This window comes from Oreochromis aureus, linkage group 23, assembly GCF_013358895.1.
Source record: "Oreochromis aureus strain Israel breed Guangdong linkage group 23, ZZ_aureus, whole genome shotgun sequence".
NCBI lineage: Eukaryota > Metazoa > Chordata > Actinopteri > Cichliformes > Cichlidae > Oreochromis > Oreochromis aureus.
Genome location: NC_052963.1, coordinates 36,376,986 through 36,397,704, shown reverse-complemented (window position 1 = coordinate 36,397,704; position 20,719 = coordinate 36,376,986). Strand labels below are relative to the sequence as shown.

The following is a 20,719-nucleotide window of genomic DNA, read 5'->3' as shown; positions in this document are numbered from 1 at the left end:
TTTCTGTTCTCGCAGGTCTGACACTTCAAATCCTTAAAGCTCCGCCTGTCAGTGCGTTGTCACAGTGACGGACAGAGGACGTGTCCTGCATCACCGTAGCAACAGAGAGAGCAGCATCTCTTTGATCTGCCTCTGGCTGTCTGACGGTTTCAAGCGTCAGCGGCTGCAGGTGATAAACTGATCACCTGCAGCCGCACCTGAGCTGAGACATCAGCAGCTTTGAGGTGAGTGCCTGGCTTAAAGGTCACGGCAGGACTGATTATCATACCTGAACACACCTGCAGGGAGGTCTTCATGTTACTGTGTGGACACCCGGCAATGTGGTGTAAACAACACAAACAAACGCACACACTGAAGTAACACTCGGCTTTTGTGGAAACATGTGAAGTGGCCACAGAGGAATTCAAAGGTGGAGCTGGAAATGAGCAGCACAGGTTAGTCTGCTTCAACCCACTGGAAGCAGTTTTAAATGAATGTATGTTCTGCTGTATGTTTTGTGTGTCATGTATAAACTTTTGTGAGAACTTCGTAGGAATCACAGTTTTCTTGTCACTAACAATCTGTTCACACTTCAGAAATAAAAGCATATCAGATTTTTTTTTCCAAGACCAACTGAACATGTAAACCAGAGTCTGTTCTCTGATGTTCTCCTCTAATGTTTTGAAACAGGAAGCTGTTTCTTGGTGGTTTTGTGTGGGTTTGTGGAGCGTTGCTCTTTAGTAGCAGATTTAACTTCCAGACACAAGCAGGACTGACTGATCTGATTGATAATCTCATTTCTAACTCTCTTCTCCTCCAGAACCGGTTCCACCTGCAGATGGCGACGGGTGTTCCAGAGTCGGGTCTGTCTGATCTGCTGCTGACGGTTCTGCAGCGGTCCGGTTGGCGGGAGGGGACCGCCGTGCTGTGTCGGGGCTGGGAGGAGGCTCGGGGTCTTCTGCAGCTCCTAGACCATCACAGCAGTGCATCGTGGGAAGGCGGCAGGAGGGTCACCTGGCACTTGCGAGCCTTGCTGAACCTGACGCAGTCGGCTCACGATGACACGCAGATCCACGACTTCCTGTCTCGACACTTCCGACAGAACCAAGCCTCACCAGCCTCAGTGCTACTGTTCGGGGCCGACCCGCAGTGCGCGGCAGCTGTGCTGCGCAGCGCCCAGGACCTGGGGCTGACGTTACCCATGGTACACTGGGTGCTGGGTCAGCCGCTCAGCCCCGACGTGCTGCACACCATCGGGCTGCCGCTTGGCCTACTGGCCTACGGTGAGGTGGAACGGAAACCGCTTGACTACTACGTTAGAGACGCCCTGCAGCTCATCACCAGGGCTGTTGCTGCGGCGACTGCGGTGAGGCCGGACCTGGCTCTGATCCAGAACACGATGAACTGCTACGACAAACCCAACAAGCACGAGGTGCTGACCTCAGGACAGTACCTGTCCAGGTAAGAGGACACTTTAGTCTCTCAGTTTAGATATCATCACAGAATTTTTTCACTTTTCTGGATGTGATGTTTTCACAGCTTTTTAAGCAAAGACAAAAAACATCACAACCCAAAGAAAAGATTTTACTCTCCCAGTGTTCTTAGAGCTGTGGATTCACAGGGAGGACCAGGTGGACTTTATCTTAGAGCACACCTGAAGCTGAAGACTTACAGTAAGGTAGTCACATGGAGCAGGCCTGATCATTTAGAGCTTTGACTCTTCATACTTAATACAGTTTTATATAAATCGGTTTCAAAATCAGCACAGAAGAAATCCTTTTTCATCGGTCTATGCCTCAGTCTGCCATGCTGATGGTTTAGAAGTTTCCCTTATGGAGACAAAATACTTTTATTTAATTATCAAGTAAATTAAAAAACACTGAGTAACACTTTATAATACGACCCAATCCCTGAAAAGCAAAGTGTGCTTAAGATGCAAGATGGGGAAATATTGTTTTTCTCCAAAATAACCAAGAAATTATGCAGTACTTAAAATTAACTACAGTATAGTTTGTCTCTCCTGTACTGTACTGTAAAATATATGAAGGTATAATTACTAATGCACTACCCAAAATTACTTAAGTAATGCTTAAATTTACTCATGGTATAAATATTCCATTGTTTCCTGTAAAAACCTAACGTGTTACCCCCTTATTCTATTGTTCCTTTTTTAAGTATTTGTAGGTAAATATAATTAATTGGAATTTCAATGCAACTGCATTGAAATGCATTCAAATTCCATTAATTACAGAGGAATTACAATCTTATTAAAAGCCCTTTTGGACTCCTGGACCCCTATTTATCAATTATTGGTGATAAATGACCTCTAACCTTCTGGAACGTGACTGAACTATGAAGCAGGCACTGCTGAAACAAAGGAGGCTGTCACAAACACAGCAGCTGAGCTCGTTTGGAGGCAGAGCCGATAAGAAGGAAGCTGTAACAGGATTAAAGCCTCTGCAGAGGTAGGCGTCAATATGCAGACTGTACAGAGAGGCTCGAATGCAGCCGAAGATCGTCCCAGATTCAGTGTTTGAGGTAAAACACAGCTCTCATCGACAGACCAGCATCACTCTTCTGTCTGTCTCATGTTTGAAGCTCCTCTGACTGAAAGGAATGGGTACATCACTCTGTTCTCAGAATTAAACATGAATTCTTCTCATAATTAGAAAGTAGTGCAGCAATTAATGTTTATGGCAGATTTAATGAGTTATTTCAGCTTTACTATCAGCACTGAGATTCAGCACTGAGATTCAGCTCCAGCAACTGTTTGATGGAAAAAACGGGTAACTTTGATTACACCATCCACACCTGCAGGCAGGAGGAGTTAATATTAATACTGCCTTATATTCATATATACAGTGCGTGTGTTGGAAATAAACATGTTGGATCTAGCTGTTATTTATGAGGAAGTTTATTACAGTTCACACTCTCTGACCTCCAGCAGCCTCAGAAGAATAATGTGTTGATGGAAACCAGAATGTTTCATTCATGAGGATCATTGATGTATTTGAACCAGTTACTGCCATTAACCAAAGGTGTGTTTCTGAACATAAGATCCAAAGTGTTGCTTACTGCCAGCATTTCTCATTACTCTGAGACACTTTGAAGGTGCAGTCAGTCATTTTTTTAAGGTATATTTATGAGTAAAGTATTTTTTCTATTAAATAGATTAGAGTGTAACTTCCAAAAAACTGGGTTAGGGGTTAACCCGTAATTCCTTGTGAAAATAAGGAATCAGTAAAGTAACAGGATTACTTTTTTGGAGAATTAATCACTAATTAGTTGTCTGTGAAGGTTCTCAGTCATCCAGGTCATCGTAGTCAAAGGAGTTTGCAAAGAAAGGCGTCTGGACTTCTTTAAGTTGCTTGAAGACGTTTCACCTCTCATCCGAGAAGCTTCTTCAGTTCTAAGGTCAAATGGCCGAGAGTCCCAGATTTAAACCCAGTGGGAGTATCCCCCCAATGAGGGACAAAGGACCCCCTGGTGATCCCCTAATCACATGCGCCAAGGTGTGAATTAATCACTAATTAGTTACAAATTAATTTTTTCAAGTAACTTGACCAACACTGGAGACAACACTACTGACATCTTAGTAAAATCTCATCCTCTTCCTCCTCACATTAAGCTTCATCTCCTGAAATGAAGTCAGGACTCTGAAGTCAGGGCTGCATATGAAAATGTGGATAAACAAGTTCATTTCTGACTCATATCAGACTCCTTTTGCAAAGTTTAATCAAGAGTAAATCAAGGTGTACAGTGTTCATTTCTGTTTGTCTCCACGTTGGGCGAGTGCTGACTATTGGTATATGTGTGCATGAGGGCAAGAATGCATGTTTGTGTGTGCCTGTTTGTCTAGGTCTATGTGTCAGGTTGGGTCTTAGACTCCACCTCTCTGGGAACATCTCAGGCCCCCAGGTGCGGGGGCCTATCTCCCCCCACACTCCCTGCTGGTGGCTGATGCCTTCAGCCGTCGGTGTATTGGTGGTTCTTGGTGGTGGTTATGGGTGCTCAGGTATGCACTGACTCACTCCTGGTGGCTGTTTGACGGGCCCTGGTGCACGTGACTCGATCGGGCTCCTTCCGGAGGGTGGGGGGCTCTCTGACCTTGGGCCTCTGGGCCCGGGGCTCGGCCCACTCTGGCACAACTGCCCATGGGCACGTCACCGCAGTCATCTGTAGCTTCTGCACTGCAGCTGCTGGGTGACCCCCTGTATGGGGCTCTCCTCAGCTCTTTCCAGGAGAATGGCGCGGGTGCCCCTCCGGTGGTCCTCCTTGGGCTCTTGCACTCTGGGGGGCCTCTAGATGTCTGGGGCCTGGATCTCCTCCATGCCTGCTTCATGTCCTGGGGGGCAGGGCTATGACTCACCACACTTTCTATCAGATAGTTACATTGAGAAACCCTTTGAATACAAGTGTGCTCACGCACACAGGTGTACACACAGGTGTTCACACAGGTGTTCACAGACACACTCTATATCTTCCTTGGCTCCTGCCTCAAAGCATGCCGTGCGTTGTCGGTCTTGCGTGCTGCTCAGTAACATTCAATATTTATTATTTACTATTACTTATACTTATCTTATCTAGGTTGTTGCTGTAGTCTCCCTACTGTGTTGTTCTCTTTTTGCTCGTTTTCTTTTTTTTCATCCAGCAGGTGATTCAGTGGACTTTTTAATGTCCTCATTGTCCCTCTTCCCCTCTGTTTGTTTTCCACTCTCCTTTTCTTGAACTTCTCTTGTCTACGTCTTTAATCAGTGGTTGCTGATCAATGGTTATGACAATTTGCATATTAATGATGAAGAAACTGTTCATTCAGTGGGCTAGCTACAGTCATTATATAAATGTACTGTTTATAAGGTTGGGCACACCTGCAGTCAGCTGAGACTGAAGAAGTCACTTGGATGATGATGAATCGTTTCTCCTACTGAAAACGCTACGTCTAGATGAACAACATCAACGTTTTTGGGATTTTCTTACCTGGATGATTGGGCACTTTTATGTTATCTTTTTCTCATTTAAAAGCTGAGCTTCATTAATGTTTATTCAATCATCTAATGGTGTCCTCCTGGATTCAAAGCCAGCAGAAGCAGCTCTGGGTTCAGTTGTCTGATCATTTCACTATGTCTGCTCTTTCTCCTCTGTCAGCATCATGTAAGCAGCTGTTTGTGGGGTCAAGAAGTGAATGATTAGCTTTTATGTTAAACATCTGGACATGTTTAAAGATGTGTTTTCTGTTAACTTTATCTGTTACTTCTTCACAGGACACGAGAATATGAGATCTTCAGTCTTTCTTTAGACGTCCAAAGTTTAGATGCAGAATCTGATAAACTGGGTTCCTCATATTTGACTGAGTCAGAGAACTCAGTTCTTTAAGTAAATCCTGCATTAAAACAGATTAACATGTTAAACATATCATCAGAATGAAAAATGAAATGAATACTTTTTTAAATTATAGAACAAATAAAAGTAAAAACAGACACTGACTGCAGGATTCTACTATGAGAATATCAGTTCCTCATAGGTGTGAAAGCGAAAACTTGTCAAATACCAAAACCAACAACTGCACACGAGCTGCAGGAAACTCTGAGAGCTGCATCAAATACTTTGGTGTACATGAAACAGAGCTGCAAGTTTTAGAAGGATAAAAGGTTTAGCTGCTGCGCCGGGATTCCTCACAAAGGCAGATCAAACACATTCACAGTAAATTAAATTACACTCAACTGAGATAAAACCAGAGCAGACAGATTATCTGCTGCAGGAGAAGAAAAGGTAAAATGTGAAGTGAAACATTTAATGTTAGAATCATCAAACATGAGGATCTAAGAACACTTAAACTTTGTTCAGGTTGTTTAAGGTTAAAGACTTCAAGATTCCACATCTGCTCACATCTGTCACAGAGAGCTCTGTTAATGAAACTCCACATTTACTTCACCTTTTACAGCCTTCACAGTGATGGTCCTGACTTTGAAACCTGAAACTCTTAAGCAATGGTATTATTTCTGGTTATAAATGCCCCAAAGACATGAGAATAAACACAGGATGATTTACAGAGTAAAAACCAGCTCTGACACAAACATCACATTATTGTCATGGTCCTGGGTCATTTTGGCCCAGCGGTTTAAGTTTCCTGTGCTTTTTGTCATTTTTTGCATTATCTTAAGGATTATTCTAGTTTTCCTGCATTATTCTGTTCAGTATCCCCCCTGTGTTGTTGCCTTCTGTGTCTCCACCTGGGTGTCTGAATTTATATGGTTGTGTGAGTTCTTGTGCCATCATGTTTTCCCCAGCCTGTCATGCCTGCCTCTCTCCCTCATGCTCCTCATGTTCTCTCTCCCTCTCCAGTCTACGTCTCTGTGTACTTCCTGTTTTACTTTGATAGTTTCTGTCTGTGTCCGTCATGTTGTGTTTGCTCTTCCCCTGTCTCATTATTATCGTGATTCGTGTCAGCTGTGTTCCCTGTGTGCTCCTACGTTCCTCGTTAGTTTTCTGTGTATTTATGTCAGGGTCTCCCTCAGTTCCGTGTCACAACGTCTCTCATGCTATGTGTTCCCTTGTGTGCCTCTCTGTGCGTTTAGTTTATATTTTCTGATCGGGGCGATTGTGGCTCAAGAGTTGGCAGTTCGTCTTGTAATCGGAAGGTTGCCGGTTCGAGCCCCCACTCCGGTCGTTGTGTCCTTGGACAAGACACTTCACCCGTTGCCTACTGGTGGTGGTCAGAGGGCCCGGTGGCGCCAGTGTCCGGCAGCCTCGCCTCTATCAGTTGTGGCTGTGGCTACAGTGTAGCTTGCCATCACCTGTGTGTGAATGGGTGCATGACTGAATGTGTAAAGCGCTTTGGGGCCCTTAGGGACCAAGGGCCTGTTCTTCGTACCTCGCTAAGTAAGTTAGCCGGATTTGAATGTTGACGATTTCGCGTGATCTTGGATCGTTCGGTTCTCCGAAGCTCATCTGGGACTTGCTGTCATAGCAACAGATCCGTAAGCGTAAACCTGCTCGGGAGCAGGTTTACTTTATGTAAACAGGATTAGATCGCGGCCTCTCAGGTATGTCCGCTGCAGTTATATGAAAGCAAGAGCGATATTTCGCCACTGTTTTACCATAAATAAATATTATCAATGTAACTAAAGATAATGTATTTGATTCTTTTATTGATTTCATACAGATACATACAGGTCATTTCCGAAAAAAAAAGGAAATGTACTATTAATCATTCTATTACATGTAGTAGATCATGTCAGATGTAATTCATATTTTAGAGTAGTAATAGTAAATTACTTCGTGCAATCAAGATGACAGACCACGGCTAAAAAAGCGAAGGTGGATTTGGGAAGTCTGTCGCAGCCATGTCCTGTCCGTTTGTACGCGAGCAAGGAAGGTGCAAGATTGATAAGGAGAGTTTACAGAATTTAGCGTATATTGCGGGGATAGGCGGGATCCTTTAGCTCGGTGTGACGGTGTGCTCATAGAGAGATATCGATTCTCCGTGAGGGTATTATTTTTACTCTCTCTCTCTCTCTCTCTCTCTCTCTCTCTCTCTCTCTCTCTCTATATATATATATATATATATATATATATATATATATATATATCTATATATATATAGATATATATATGTATATATATACACTTACTGTACTGTATATACTTACTCCCGACTTACTGTGCATGCTTCAGTCACCCCTTGCATGGGAACAGGTAAAAGTGATGGAGTGTTATGTCAAACTACACACAAAAAAACCCACAATGTCAATAAATGTCACAGTACAAAAGGGGTGTGACAAGGGGTGCAGGACCACCACCTGTCTTTATTTGCTCTGCCCTTTTCTTGGTTGCTGTTATAAACAAACAAACAGATTATTTCAGGGTCTCTTGTCATAGACTAAAAGCAATATAAGTGATAAATATTACCATTCTGTAGCATATTCTTATATTTCACTTTTACTTTTTCCCATGTTCTAGTGGGTCCTGTTGTGGCTCTAATGTGAAAGAGGATATGATGTAATATAATATAATGTGGAATAAAATAATATCACATGATATAATGTAATATCATGGATCACTTACGAGTTTAATTTGTCAGCAACTTTCTGCCAGCCCTCTCTCCTTGCTTTTGCAGCCTTTGCAGTGTTCCCCTGCGTTTTAATTAAACTCTGAAACTCCTGATATCCCTCAATCAAGAGTTCTTGGTCTGCTGCCGTGAAATACTGAGCGCACTCCTTCGACATCTTCGCCGACCAATCACAGGGTTGCCGATCAATGTTTCTACTATCGATGCGTAGCCCCTTTTAAGCCACCCAGTGATCTCAGATTACTTCATCCAGCTATACTAATCGTCAACAACAGGTGTGTTCGGAGAACCGGATTAGCGAGCTCAAAGTTAGCGCGATGATTTGATCTTGGATGTGTCATTTGATCTTGGATGTAGTAAGCGAGGTACGAAGAACAGGCCCCAAGTAAAGTGCTATACAAATACAGACCATTTCCCAGTATAGTTTTGTATCATTTTCCCTTGAGTCAGCAATAAAGCTGCATTTTGAGTTCACCCACATGTGCTCCGAGTCCTGCATTTTGGGTCCAATCTCCTGCCTACCATACAGCGATTCATGACAGTTACATTGTGTGTAGAACCAAAAAACTTCTTCATGATCAGTGGAAACATAGCGTCTGCCATCATATTGACCAATCAGAGCTGGAAACACATCAGGGTCATCTATGTATTAAAAATTTAGTTTTTATGGTTAAAGTTTGACGGGGGTCAAGCGTTGATCCCGGTGGGAAAGTAATTTTTTATTAAGAGACCATGTTTGAAAAGTATACATCATATTTATTTATTAGCATATTGACTGATAATTTTGTGATCCATTTTCTTCTGCTCTCAGTTAAAAAACTGATAATTCAGTAGACAATGATCCAACAGCACTGCTCACAAGCCCCGCCCCCACTCACATGCGACCCTCTTTTTTTTCTGCTGCAGGTTTTTGTCAAACACATCTTTCTCTGGACTCACCGGTCCCATCCGGGTCCACCAGAACTGGTCTGAGGTTATAACTCTGCAGCGGTTCCATATCTGGAGTCTGCGGCGGGACGCACTGGGTCAACCCACCTGGGTGACAGTAGGCAGCTGGGAGGATGGCTCGCTGCAGGTGGAGGACCAGCAAGTGTGGCAGGGACCCAAGCCTCACCACAGGATGGATGGGATGGGTGGGAGGACCAGGGGCCAGTGGAGGGCAGGGTTGCCGGTGGCAGGGAGTCGGGTCCGGGTGGTAACCCTGGTGGAACATCCCTTCGTGTTCACGCGGGACGTGGACGACGAGGGCAGCTGCCCGGCCGGTCAATTCTGCCTGGATGCTGCCGCTAACAGCTCAGAGACCCTGGAGAGATACTTCAGGGAAGTGGCAGGTGGAAACAGCAGCTCGCTGCCCAGAGACTACACCAAGTGCTGCTATGGATATTGTATAGACCTTCTGGAGAAGCTGGCTGAGGACCTAGGCTTTGAGTTTGACCTTTACATCGTCGGAGACGGAAAGTATGGAGCTTGGAAGGGAGGCCGCTGGACCGGGCTGGTGGGAGATCTCCTGAATGGTCTGGCAGACATGGCTGTCACCTCATTTAGCATAAATTCTGCCCGTAGCCGGGTGATTGACTTCACTTCGCCCTTCTTCTCCACCAGCCTGGGCATCCTGGTGCGCAGTAAGGACACGGCGGCCCCCATTGGGGCCTTCATGTGGCCCCTGCACTGGTCCATGTGGGTGGGCATCTTCCTGGCGCTGCACATCACTGCACTTTTCCTCACGCTCTATGAGTGGAAGAGTCCTTATGGGATGACACCTCATGGGCGCAACCGGGTGAGGGTATTCTCTTACTCATCGGCTCTCAACCTGTGCTACGCCATCCTGTTCGGGCGCACCGTCTCCTCTAAGACCCCAAAGTGCTGGACAGGCCGCTTCCTGATGAACCTGTGGGCCATCTTCTGTCTGCTGGTGCTGTCCAGCTACACCGCTAACCTTGCTGCTGTCATGGTGGGAGAGAAGACCTTTGAGGAGGTCTCAGGGATCCATGATGCCAAGGTGAGACCGTAAGGTTAGATTGTTTTGTCATGTTTCTGCTGTCAGTGTCAGGATCTTCAGCTGGTCTCTAATCACATGTAGAGCAAGGAGAGTGCAAACAGGACATCCTGGGAGACTAAAACATTTCTGAAGCATCCCTTTGGTTCAGCATATAGGGCTCATACTGGAGATTAGCATCCTGCATCATTATAATAATGTTGGTCAAGGAGCAATTAAATTTTCAGCCAAGTTGGGCAAGTTCAACTTGAATCTTCAGTTATCATTAGCAAGGAAGTTAGCGAATGCTCTTAAAAACTATCACTAGCAAAATTTGGCGAACAGGAAACCTAACTTGACAATATATTTATTATATTGTATGAATTAATTGAGATAAGATAAAGCTTCATTAGTCCCGCACATGGGACATTTTTTTTAAACTAAAAATAAAACTAAAATTAAAAAAACACATTTTTACAGTTTTATATAAACAAAGGGGTTTTTGACTTTTACCCCCACATTGCAAAGCTATGACATCACAATGTAACTGGTCATTTGCAATGGTGATCCTGGAACAACAATAATAGGAATGCAGGAAAAACACCAACAGGGGATATCAGCTACACCGCATAAGATCTCACACAGAGGCCCAGGTCAGAGTCTTACTTGGAGCCTGGGGTTCACACAGCATCCGACTAAACTCGACCATTTCTCACCTCTAACCATGCCCGGTCTGACGCCATCAGTTTCACACTCTATGCAACTGGTTCCTGGTAAAATTTGCGGTCACACGGTGAGTTTGAAGTGAGACGACGAGAAGTGTTTTTCCTGTGAAACATTTTTCAGTCTCATGATAAAGGCAATGTGGTGCTGCTGGTTCAGGCGAGGTCAGATCTGTGTTTGTGAACTCTCTCCAGACTCTTTTCACTCTGTGCTCTCCGTCCTGAAACAATTACAGATTAAATTTGCTCTGTGGATCACCTGCCTTGTCATAATTACACTTTTAATTCAGCGGCTGATTGAAGCATGAAGCACGCCTCTCAGTGTTTGCACAGCCGGGGCTGCTGGGAGCTCAGGGAGCTTTAATTGGACGTCCATCTGTGTGTGATTAGCTTTTTATTTTAAATGTGAAGCCCTGCAGCTTTCTGGGTGCCGCCTGTCCTCACACTGTATCAAGAGGCTGTGAAGGAAATTTCTGGATGTAATCTATAAAATAAAGCATGACTAAGAAGAAACATGAAACTGAATGTGAGAGTGAGTGGCCACAGTGGCCCTGTACTGTGCAGCTTTGTGGGGTGTTTCAGGTCAACTGTGTTCACAGATGTTTCAGGTGTTTCAGCTGAATATGCAGCATCCGCTGTTTCCTCTGTTTGTGTGTCCTTCATTCTTCTTCTCCTCTTCCTCCTCTTCGTTGGTGTGCGCAGCTGCATCATCCGTCACAGGGTTTTCGTTTTGGGACAGTGAGGGAAAGCAGTGCGGAGGATTACATGAAGAAGAGTTTTCCAGAAATGCATGAGTACATGAGACGCTTCAACGAGCCAACCACACCTGAAGGAGTTGCCACCCTCAAGTAAGAAAGCAGCATTCAGCTGCAGGTTATGCTCTGATTCTCTTGGTTCTAACAGAGAAACCAGACTCAGTTCAGTTTTTCTCATTTTATTTATGGCCAAACACAAATATCTCAAGGTGTTGTAAGTTAAAGACGGTGGGTAGGAAGAACTCCCTTTTAACTGGAAGAAACCTCTGACAGAATCAAGGAGGGGTTGAGAGGAGATGGAAGAGAGCAAGGGGAGACAGAAAGCATAGAGGTGTAATGCAGAGAGTTGTATGAACTCATAGAGAGTGATGAAAATGAGTGAAGAAGAAACACTCAGTGCATCGCGCGAATCCCCATCATATGGGGATTGAAAGACATATCCTGGTCAAAAATGACTCCAAGGTTCCTCACAGTGTTACTGGAGGCCAGTTACTGGAGGCCAGAGTAAGCATCTGGTTAGATACCATATTTCTAAGATTTTCTGGGCCGAGTACAATAACCTCAGTTTTATTTGAATTTAGAAGCAGAAAATTAAAGGTCATCTAAGTCTTTATATCTTTAAGACATTCCTGCAGTTTAACCAATTGGTGTGTGCTATCTGGCTTCATGGATAGATAAAATTGGGTGTCATCTGCATAGCAGTGAAAATGTATGCTATGCCTTCTGGTGATGCTGCCTAAGGGAAGCATGTATAATGTAAACAGAATTGGTCCTAGCACTGAACCCTGTGGAACTCCATAATTAACCTTAGTGTGTGAAGAGGACTCTCCATTTACATGAACAAATGCTATCTGTTCATATCGATCTATTCAATAGATATGATCCAAACCACTGCAGCAATTCATCAAGTAATTCAAATAATTGGATTATAAAAATTTTTTGACATGAATTCTTTGCTTTGATGCTTCATTTAATGCATGGTTCTGTAGCTCACCAATGTGTTAAACAAATGAAAACGCAAGTGTTTCACCCACATTTGTGACTGGAAAACAGAATTGAAATACAAATGTATTTTGAAGCAGCATATGAATATAAAGCCTGGCAACATTAAACCCATGCAGCCCCCAGTTTTAAGCAGAAACACTGATAACACAACAGCAGCAGTGACGCTGGTACAGTTTGTTTCCATCCACCGCTGTTTGTTTTACACAGAGAAAAATCTGGAGTAAGTCTCCAGAAGTTGTATTAAAATATGCAGATGAACTGTTAACTTAGTCTGATACCAGACTGGTTAAATTATACAGCTTAATGAAGGCTGATGGCACCATCCCTATTTTACATGGAAGCTGGAGCAGAAAATGCATCCAGTCCAGAGCTGAAGTGTGTGGACACATCCTCAGGGGTGAGTCTAAAGGGGGGTATGGGGTGTACTAGACCATATGAATATCAAGGCTTTTGTTTTCAAATTAAGAGTGAAATAATATGAAATAATGTGTTAAAAAACTGCATTAATATTTAAAAATATAAAAATAAAAACTTTTTTCACAATCTAATTAAAATGTACATGGGCCAGTAAAACTCTTAGCCAATAACCTGAAGGACACTGAATTATTAATATTAATTAATGTCTATACCATCATAACATCTATTTTCAGCAGCACAAAACCTCGCCTCCTATAAATGTCAGAAAACCTTCCAAGAACACAAAGTAAAGGCATTTTTAGTTTAGATTGCATATATATCTTATTTTACTTGACTTTGACCTTTGACCCTACTTCAGATTATGTATATATGTATATAAATGTAAACATTTATATACATTATGTATATATTTATATATATATATATATAAATATGGCACGTAAATACAATCAAGGGGTTTTTGTTGTGTTTTGGTTTGGTTTTTTGACAGATGCATGCAGTTAAACTTTAAAATGTTGTGATTTCTGAAATGGAAACCAATGAGCAGCTCGATTCTGGAAGATTCTGAAAGGCAGACAACGTCTCTTTTTATGGAACATCCTCTGATGATTTAAAAATGAACAGGACTTTCTTGTGTTTTTATTTAGGCTCAAATCAGTTTGATGTTTGAAGGCTCACAGTGATGTGAATTAATAACTCTCCCCAAATGCGTTACACCAAAAGTAAGAAGCCTTTTTGAAAATGTAAGGAGTAGAAAGTACAGATATTTGTTTAAAAATGTAGGGAGTATAAGTAAAAAGTAGTCAGAAAAAAACTACCTGAGTAAAGTACAGACACCTAAAAATTCTACTTAAGTTTAGTAACAAAGTATTTGTACTTCGTTACTTCCCACCTCTAAGCTGCAGCACACACCGTAGTAACAGTGTGGCTCTGTGTTGAAGGACAGATCCTCCTCAGCTCGATGCATTCATCATGGACAAAGCTCTGTTGGATTACGAAGTCTCCATCGATGCTGACTGCAAACTGGCGACAGTCGGGAAACCGTTTGCCATCGAAGGTAAGCGGGCAATACTGCGGGTGTTCTGTCTGTGTTTCGGTCAGGTCAAAGTGCACATGTGCTGTTTCTGTTTAGGTCACTTCCTGTCAGTGTTTTCTTTTAATTGGACTAATCAGAGGAGAGGAGCAAAGTTGTGTGATAGTTTAACGATTTAAAGACCAGCTGGTGAATCGGTCAAACAACCTTGACATACTGAGGGGTGTAACAACATAGTTCAGAAGTTCAGAAAACAAGCCAGCACTATGAAACTCGTCAGGTGACCTGAACCTTCAGATAACAAGAAACAGAAAAACGGATCTGAGTCTGAAGCCAAATCGTCGAATCATTGTAGAGAAAGACGAATGCTTCACTGTTGGTGCTCTGATGCAGCATCACTATTGTCAGAATGGTGACTAACAGAAAAAAGGTGACACTAAATCGTTCCATCCATGGAGTAAAGCTGAAGTTTACGTGATCCCTCAACACACTCTGAGGACGTCAACAATAAAAACAGTTTTAATAAATAATGGAAATAAAGAGTCCACAGCTGTTAGTTTTATCTGTTTCTCACTTTCATGGTTTCAGGTTTACATTTACTGAGGGTCTGTGCCAATCCTGCGTCACTGCTCTTTATTTTAGCTGTTTTGGACAAACTGAGTCCGCAGATTTGACAAAAGGCATGGACTCAGACTCTTCGAAGATGGGTGGGTGCATGTGAGGGATCAAGCAGCCAAGGCATAGAGGACACAGGAAAATCTTCAAAATGGGTTTTCTTTATTTAACCCTCAAAAAAAGGTTAAAAAAGACAAAATTCAAAAATATAATTAAATGGTAAATGGCCTGTACTTGTATAGCGCTTTACTTAGTCCCTAAGGACCCCAAAGCGCTTCACACTACATTCAGTCATTCACCCATTCACACACACATTCACACACTGGTGATGGCAAGCTACATTGTAGCCACAGCCACCCTGAGGCACACTGACAGAGGCGAGGCTGCCGGACACTGGCGCCACCAAGCCCTCTGACCACCACCAGTAGGCAACGGGTGAAGTGTCTTACCCAAGGACACAACGACCGAGACTGTCCGAGCCGGGGCTCGAACCATAAGCAACTAAATATAACTCTACAAAAAGTAATTTCCAGAAACTTAAACAAAGTGGACACAAGTGGCATTTTGTTTTCAAAGTCCTCAGCCATGCCTTTTGCCCAGACAGGAAACAGCCACCGCCCCACACCCGGTAACTCAAAGAAAGAAAAACATAATTAATATAACAGAAAACATTTTTAGAAAAACCACATAATGCTATTATGTGCATGCTTCATAATACCAGTGTTAGGTTTAAGTAAAATGATTAATGAATTATATTAGTGAAGCAGCTGCAAACCAAATAAATAAAGTGAACGCATGGAATTGTTTTACCCATATGTGGCTGATGCCATCACAGTGTAGGAGCAGAAGATCAGTTCTCAGATTTAGATGGAAAAGAAGACCAATGGTGGATTGTTGAAGTTTTACATCATGAACCGTGTAGAGGCAGGCCTACAAACCAAAGCTGACAGGAAATGATGTAGATCAGCACAGTGACTCGTCTCTATGAGGTCAAACATTGGATTGAAACATGAATAAAGTTTAAATTTGAATATGAGCAGTAAAAGTTTCCCGCTCTGACCTTCAGATGAACCATAATTAAGATTTTCTTTTAGTTTAATTAGACTTTGCGTCGTCCTCCAGAATAATTACTGCTTAGACCTCTTAATTAACAGGTCCGTGGTTTTCTCTCCTGAATTATTCGACTTTCTGTTCTTGGCTCAGACATCCGTCTGCTCACTCCACACAAACAGACATGAACAATGCCTGATGTTGCTGTTTGTATTATTCACCTTTCCAATGTTTTTTCTTCCTCTCAGAGCCTCTGAGGTTCAGCTTTCTGTAATATGAGCCTGATCGTCTGTTATTGATTGCTGTTGACAGTTTGTTTGTTGTTTGTTAGTCGTGTTTTGTTTTGTTTTTACTTTTATGCTCAACAACATCTGTCTGCTCAAATGGCTGATTTCTCTCTGCAGTTTCTGGACAGATAGAGAAACAAATGATGTACTGCTGTTTGTTGTTTTTATTGTTTACTATTTATTTGTTTCCAGGTTACGGTATCGGCCTCCCTCAGAATTCTCCTCTGACATCCAATGTCTCCGAGTTCATCAGCAGGTACAAATCCGATGGATACATGGACCTGCTGCACGACAAGTGGTACAAAGTGGTTCCGTGTGGGAACCGCGTGTTCGCCGTTACTGAGGTCAGTGTGACAGCAGCACACCTGTGTGGCCGTGGCCACCTGTTCCTTCCTGTTGCTGGTGTAGAGGTGCTCAGAGATCAAACCTGAGATGCTTTCATGAAGTGTATTTTATTTCAACCTTCTCAAAGCCAACAGAACAACATGAGGAGGCGTCCAGACACTTCAGATCTGGACTGGATATATTTTCTGACTGTGCTCAGGTGGGCAGATGCTGTCCCCTGCTGGTCACTCTGAGACACAGCCATCAAACCTCATAAAGGCAGATAAACAAAAATAACACAAACTGCAGTCGGCAACAAAACAAAGCAACAGGAAACCAGTTAGCAACACAGCAAGAAACCAGCTGCAGACACACTGCAGGCACAGAGAGGACCTGGGCAAATACATCTTCCTGCTCTTTTAAAACAAGCTGCCTGCTGACCTTAGATCAGTTACATCTGTGTGTCCATTTAAAAACAGACTCAAAATCTCTTTGTTTGCACAGGCCTGCACTCATCAGGTGTTTTTTGTTTTGGTTTATTTTAGTTTTGTATTTTGCTCTTTTCAATGCCTTTACAATTTTAAACATAAGTAATCGCCGATCCCTTCTCTCTCTCAGACTCTTCAGATGGGCATCAGTCACTTTTCCGGACTCTTCGTGTTGCTATGCGTCGGCGTGAGCGGCGCTTTGCTGACTCTGGCAGGCGAACATGGTTTTTACCAACTCATCCTGCCACACATCCGCCGCCGTCAGAACCTAAAGTACTGGCTGCACACCTCACAGGTAAGTCAGAGAAGAATGACCTCAGCCTAGTGCTTTTATATAATTCATTTATGTTTGTGAAAAACTAAACGAGAAAACTAAACACTCTGTGTGACAGAAAATCCACCGAGCTCTGAACATGACGTACGAGGACGTGAAGAGGCAGCGAGCTGAGAAAGAGAAGAGGTCAGTCTCACCATCTGAGCTCAGAGTGTTTAAGTTAACTCTGATGGGTGTTGCAGGATGTCAACAGAGATCAGCAAAAAACCAGCAAAATCTTGGTTTTAAATTAGAAACACATGACCTTATGATGTTTTTTTTTTAGTTCTTCATGCTAAACGTCTCCTTTGGAGTTTAGAGATTTCTTATCCACATGTTTCTCACTGACTTATGTGCATTATTCTGAGCCTAAGGTCTTTGTCTGTGTTCAGCTGTAACCTGCACAAGTCTCAGCCCTCTCCGGCCCCTCCAGCTCCGGGAGCTTCAGCCAAGTGGAACAACGAAACGAGCAAGGACGCCGCTGCCGCCGCTGCTGCTGCTGCTGCTGCTGCTGCTGCCAAAGATGCCAGAGACTTCAAAAGAGTCCACTTCAACCTGGAGACGCTCAACACCCGCCGTCTGCTTGCTCGTCTTGCAGTCTCTGAAGCCAAGGGAGGCAGCGCCATGGCTGAGAGGGAGGGACCGGCCAAGCCGAAGGTGGGGCCAAACAGCAGCCTGTGTGAGAATGGAGGACCGGCGGCTTCGTTCACCAACCTACTGCTCACGCTCCCCTCCTCATCCTCCTCTGCAAGACCCAATGCTTCTGCACCATCCCCCTCAGCTGTGGCACTTCCTCCGCCTGCTACTTCCACCCCTGCCCCCGTTACCATAGCCCCGCCTGCCTCAGATGCCCCACCCCGTGCTGCTGTGGCTCCGCCCCGGCCTGGCGAGCTGGAGGAGCTGGAGGAGGAGATCGAACAGATGAGGGAGAAGTTACGGACAGCTCTGGCAAGGAGAGCTGAGATTCAGACGACTCTAACCAAACCCACTGTCACAGTGACAAGCACCCCATCATCCGTTACCACGACAACTATTATGGCAACCCCAACAACGACAGGAGCCACGCCCATTCCCATACCCACCATTACCCCAGTAACAACCCTTCCTTCCAACATGAAATGCGTAACGACCATGACCGACCCGCCTCACAAAGTCCTATCTAAAGTCCGGCCCCTCCACAGCAGACTGGCCAGTCAGAGGAGGTGATGTTCTCTGGAAAGGTCACACGACACGGCGGCCATTCTAATCAGCAGTGAGGAAAAAATTTGTTCCTTTTATTATTTTTTTTTACTTTCTCAAGTTCTCAAAGAAGTTGATTGAGAAACATGAAAGAAACAGAAAACATCAAAGAGCCCTGAAGCTAATCAGATGATTGGTTACCTAATCAATATTTTTAGGCTGGATGAAATTATTGAACCTCTTAGAGTTCAAACACTTTATATTTCCAGCTAAAATTAGAAATCCTGTGAAAACATTAAAGAAAAAATGAAATTGTTTCAATGACTTTATAAAATAAAAATTTACTGTTGAGAAAATATGCTAATTTAAATCCATAAATCTTAAAATGAAAGTCAGAAGATCAGGCAACATCCCCCAAACCTGAACCTTTATTATTTCACACATTTCAAAGTTTGAATAATCACTCAAAACCCAGTTATTTTATACACTAAATTTATTATTTTGTAATATTAGTAATTAGTATTGAATTAGTATTACTGTGAGTACAGTTTGTTTTTCAGAGTTTTTTACTCCTAAACCTCAAAGACAATCTATTTAAAATATTTTAATATGATATATTTATCACTTTAAGAGTGATATGTTTTTTTGTCAATTAAGTGCTCAAATATAAAAAAATAAATTATTATCTTTTAATGTTTTTCAGTCACAAGTACAGCTTGTGAAGTTTAAAGTCTGTCAGATAAATTATGTAAACTGAGGAAGAGAAGAAAACCAGGACGTGAGCCTGAGGTACACAGAATTTAATGAGTTCTTCGTTTGAGCCAAATACAGAATAATGTAGCAGTTGTATTATAGAAGTGCATATTCCTAAAACAAAACCAGAGACTTATTTTTGCATATTTTTACATATTTAGTAACAAAACAAATAAGTTTGTATATAATTAAAATAGCTGCAGTGAATCTAAAGATTTTATTCTTTATTTTTATATAAAATCAGAGTCTGATGTTCAGTTTCCACCTCTGACTGGTTAAAACGGCCGCCGTGACAGAGACTGAAGAGCATTTCTGGAACTTTCTAAAACTCTGGTGGTGCACAAAAAGCATGTCCACTCTTTAAAAAAATTACAAGAAGTACACATACCACCAGACACAACATGAACAATAGAGCTGTTTCCTGTTGGGAGCAGAAACGGTGGTGTTCATGCAATAACATAGTTGTTCTTCACACAGGCGCAACTCCTCTTCATGTCACATGAACATGGTTAGTGTAAGCTGTATGCTGAAGGTTTTTATTAGATTCACTTCACTACAGACATGAAACCTTAAATGTTCCCACAGAGCCTGAACCCATCCCCCGAATGTGACTTTAACCCCCCCACCCCAGCAGCAGTGCCCCCTGCTGTGTCGACACTGGCATTTCCAGTTTGTTTCCATCAAAAGTTAAAGTCAGGGTGATGGACATTGCTATGAGAATGATGATCTGCAGTCAAGCCCTGAAAATCTTAGAAATATGAGGATGGCAGGATGGCTACTCTGGATGGCATTACCTTGGCCTCCAGTAACACTGTGAGTAATCGCTGAGTCGTTTTTGACCAGGATACGTTCTTCAGCATCTACATTAAACAAATATTTATCTTTCTTCAAATATGTTTCTTAGAAACGCTGAACTGCGTCACTTTCCAAAATAAAGATGAAGAAATGTTAAAATTCTCCAGAAAACATGAAATCTTTTGTAAAACCTTCAAATGGTCTGAAAAGTTGAGGATGTTTTCACTCTGTTTGGTACATTTACAGGTTTCTCATAAAAAAGAAAGAAAAAAATTAATTCATATTTTATTCATTCATGGAGTTTGTTTTTCATCAGTTAAACTTAAATCTGAGAGATGAGCCTGACTTTTAACTCTCAGATATTTTACGGAGTTAAATCCATTATTCATCCTGTCATTCTTCTTAAGTGTTTTTATGATAATTAATAAAATCGACTTTCTAATGAAGTCTGTGACGTTGTATTTTACTGGTTGATCTGATTTAACTGAGGAAACGGCTGGAGTTATTAAAAGGTTAAACCTCAGTGTCAGTCTAAAATTTGTTAAACCCTCTGTTTTATCCAAAGTTAAAAAGCTAGGTGTAGAATGATCAGTGATTTGTTATAACACAGCTTTATTGAGTGTACACTGAGCATCCATCAGTCATGACAATAACAACAGAAAACAGGCTACTCACTCCCACCACTAAACAGCCTACTTCTGCAAAAGGTGTTGCAGCGACGTAAAGGTGCCATACACCTTGGCTTAAACCAGTATATGTCGTCTTAGCCACAAGAGCATGCGTGTAGAAAGCATGCACCTATGCTAACAGTTTCCTTTGTTTTCTAGCATTTACACTAGACTAACACAAAATGTCATCTGCAGATGTGATGAAGGGTATACTCAGTCAATTTTTTTGCTTATGTAATAGAAGAAAATACTGTACTCATAAATATACATTGATTTGTGGGTAACTACATCTT

At 42.6% G+C, this 20,719-nt stretch overlaps 1 protein-coding gene across 1 annotated transcript; it reads left to right on the top strand.

The window, feature by feature from the left end:
• The first annotated feature begins 697 nt into the window (after positions 1–697).
• On the top strand, positions 698–20,147 carry grin3bb (glutamate receptor, ionotropic, N-methyl-D-aspartate 3Bb). Its single transcript, XM_039606849.1, has 8 exons — positions 698–1,440; positions 8,954–10,046; positions 11,447–11,592; positions 13,863–13,978; positions 16,099–16,250; positions 16,849–17,013; positions 17,111–17,178; positions 17,424–20,147. Exons 1-8 carry the CDS (start codon positions 818–820, stop codon positions 18,235–18,237), a joined length of 3,177 nt encoding a protein of 1,058 aa, XP_039462783.1. The 5' UTR covers positions 698–817; the 3' UTR covers positions 18,238–20,147.
• Positions 20,148–20,719: the final 572 nt, after the last annotated feature.

Coding starts and splice junctions, on each gene's coding strand:
- grin3bb (XM_039606849.1), top strand. CDS start 818: ATGGCGACGGGTGTTCCAGAGTCGGGTCTGTCTGATCTGCTGCTGACG. Junction 1,441..8,953: donor TCAGGACAGTACCTGTCCAG/GTAAGAGGACAC, acceptor TTTCTGCTGCAG/GTTTTTGTCAAACACATCTT. Junction 16,251..16,848: donor GCGTGTTCGCCGTTACTGAG/GTCAGTGTGACA, acceptor TCTCTCTCTCAG/ACTCTTCAGATGGGCATCAG.